Source organism: Lolium perenne, chromosome 5, assembly GCF_019359855.2.
Source record: "Lolium perenne isolate Kyuss_39 chromosome 5, Kyuss_2.0, whole genome shotgun sequence".
In the NCBI taxonomy this organism is placed as follows: domain Eukaryota; kingdom Viridiplantae; phylum Streptophyta; class Magnoliopsida; order Poales; family Poaceae; genus Lolium; species Lolium perenne.
The window spans coordinates 23,612,565-23,615,073 of NC_067248.2; the positions used below are offsets into that span (position 1 = coordinate 23,612,565).

Consider the following 2,509-nt stretch of genomic DNA (forward strand, 5'->3'; position numbering starts at 1 on the left):
ATTAGATGGGTGCTTCTTTTGCAAGAATTTGATATTGTGGAGCTTTTCCAGAAGTGAGAGCCCCCGTGGCCAGCATCCTCATACTTGGCTCTGATGCAAATAGACTTATCGTGCCCCCATGGTCCGAACGCGGATCTTCCGCGTGAATGGTTCCATGTTCGATTCACCATGCTGCGTTAATTTTATTTTAAGCTCCACCTCTGATAAGTGGGATCTGAACAAGGTTTAAAATAGCATGCTAAATGAATTATCGGCAGCCTCCTTCAAACGATATGGATGCTATATCGTGGTAATAGTGTGGTATATTTTAAATAGCATTTTCAAAATAATACTAAATATAGCCTAAAAATAAATAATTTTACTAGAACGAATAGATATATATAGTCCAAAAGTGACTTAATCATACATACATAACCACATATAGAAATAGATCTCAAGTATTTTAGAAGGCTAACATCAACATTTCACAAGGCAACAACGTAGTATAAATTATTTATTAAAAAATATTAGCATTAGCGATATTATCTTCTGATTTAGAAGTGGAACCAACAGATTGTAGTTCATCACCACGAAAAAGTGAAAGCAACTTGCCTGAAAAAAATAGCGCGCTAACGCTATGAAATTTTAGGGCGATATAGCATGTTGTTTCGCAAATAGCGGCACAGCGAGCAAAATTACTAAGCGTGGACCCTCTAGATATGCTGTAGCGCGCTTTTAGCGGAGAAATAGCTTGTTATTTTAAACCTTGGATCTGAATGGTAAAGCAGCGAAGGAGACATGCGAAACAGAAATGTTGCAGGGTCAAATTTGGAAAAAACTACAGGTTCTTGGCAAGATCAAATGGATCATCGATCTACTTGATTTAATGATCTACTGTATGTACATAATCAGGACTGCTAAAGCAAAGGATCTACTGAGGATGCCGTGGGTATCATCTTATCAGAGGTAGCTGCAGATCCAGCGGTACCGGCGGCTCATCGGCGCCGGCGACCTCGAGGTCCACGCCGAACAAACGCACGAAACGCCGGCGCGCCTCGTCCGACGTTGTCCTCTGCGCTGTGGCGACCAGTCCCATAAATGGCACGAAGGGTTTTGGGGCGGCCGGCGGTGGAATCCCGCGGCGCCGCCGGCAGTCGATGAAGAGGCGCGCGCCGGCGCGGCAGAAGGAGACAGTGTCTCCGGCGGCGAGGCGGCGGTCGCGGACGAAGGAGCTCCAGCCCTTCGTCATGACGTAGCTCTGACTGCTGCTCCAGTAGGAGAAGCGGAACGCCCACGCCCTCCCGCCGCCGCGGCCGTCCTCGAACCGCAGCACGGCGCCGGCGAGCCTCGCCGCCGCGAGGCCGGCGGCGGGGAGCAGCTGCGGGAGGAAGTGCCGCTCGGCGAAGTGCTTGGGCACCACCAGCCTGTTCAGCTTCCCCACGTCGCTCGGCGTCACCACCTTGTCGAACATGTGCTCCCGCCGCCTCATCCTCTCGTCGCCGCCGAAGCGCGCCAGCTTGAGTCCTCCTCCTTGCTCTTGCTCTGCTCCCCTGCCGCTCTCCCCCGCCGCCACCGTCAACGCCATTAACGGATTTGCAGCTCGAGGAGCCGATCCTCTCTAGTATCCCGATCGCGTTATGCCTAAGTACACCTGCTGACCTGCGCATGTGTACATCTATTTATACACGACGATCGCTGTATCTCGCGCCAAGTGTCCACGCGTTGACTTTTCAATTTTCATGCCTGGCCGGTAAGTACTCCATGTCCTGCCCAGCCTCTCAGCCCTAGTTAGTGATCGGACGGCCTACATGCATGCATCAGTGACGTGCCACCCGATAATTTGGCTGACAGTATTATTAGTAACAAGGAAGCAGGTCCATGTGAAACCATGAGGCGTTCGTTCAAGAGAACATCAACATCTAATTACATGCAGTAAACACGGAACTGAAGTGTCAACTGTCAACGATGTACATTTGTCAAAAAAGGGGAAGAGGTCCCGGTCAAGTTGAACCAAGTAGCTAAGCCATGCTACTAAACAAATTAACAATCATGTGATGACAACATATGCATGGATAGATAATTGCCATTTGCAGATGTATATATAAGAACCTAGTGATCACCTCTAAGAGACAAATGAGGTCAATTGCAACTCAAGCTGCAAGAAAAATCCTTGCTACGGAAGGTGCACAGACATGCCGAGATGCTAGGTATATATCTAAGCTAAATATGTAGAGAGAGATGGACCAAAAGATTAATTTCAAGTTGATTAATTAAGATTAAAACATAAAATTGTATGGGGTGCAAGCTGGAGGATTTGCCAAAAATGATGGAACAAGTCTTAGAGTAGCAGTACAACTTGCTTGTACTATTATTGGGTTGGAATACCGTGTGAAAAAAGGGATGGAATACCATTTTTTAAATAAAAACAAAAGAAAATATGCAGTTCGGGTATGTGGGGTGTGGTGGTTAGCCTGTCATCCATCCTCATTCCTGCCCCAAACAACACATTCTTAATACTCCCTCCGTTCCT

The 2,509-nt window shown here is 47.5% G+C and overlaps 1 protein-coding gene across 1 annotated transcript; it reads right to left on the reverse strand.

Annotated features, from left to right (window-relative positions):
• Positions 1 to 778: 778 nt before the first annotated feature.
• Positions 779 to 1,608, reverse strand: LOC127304526 (B3 domain-containing protein Os06g0107800-like). Its single transcript, XM_051335179.1, has one exon. It carries the CDS (start codon positions 1,562 to 1,564, stop codon positions 932 to 934), a length of 633 nt encoding a protein of 210 aa, XP_051191139.1. The 5' UTR covers positions 1,565 to 1,608; the 3' UTR covers positions 779 to 931.
• Between the last annotated feature and the right edge of the window lie 901 nt (positions 1,609 to 2,509).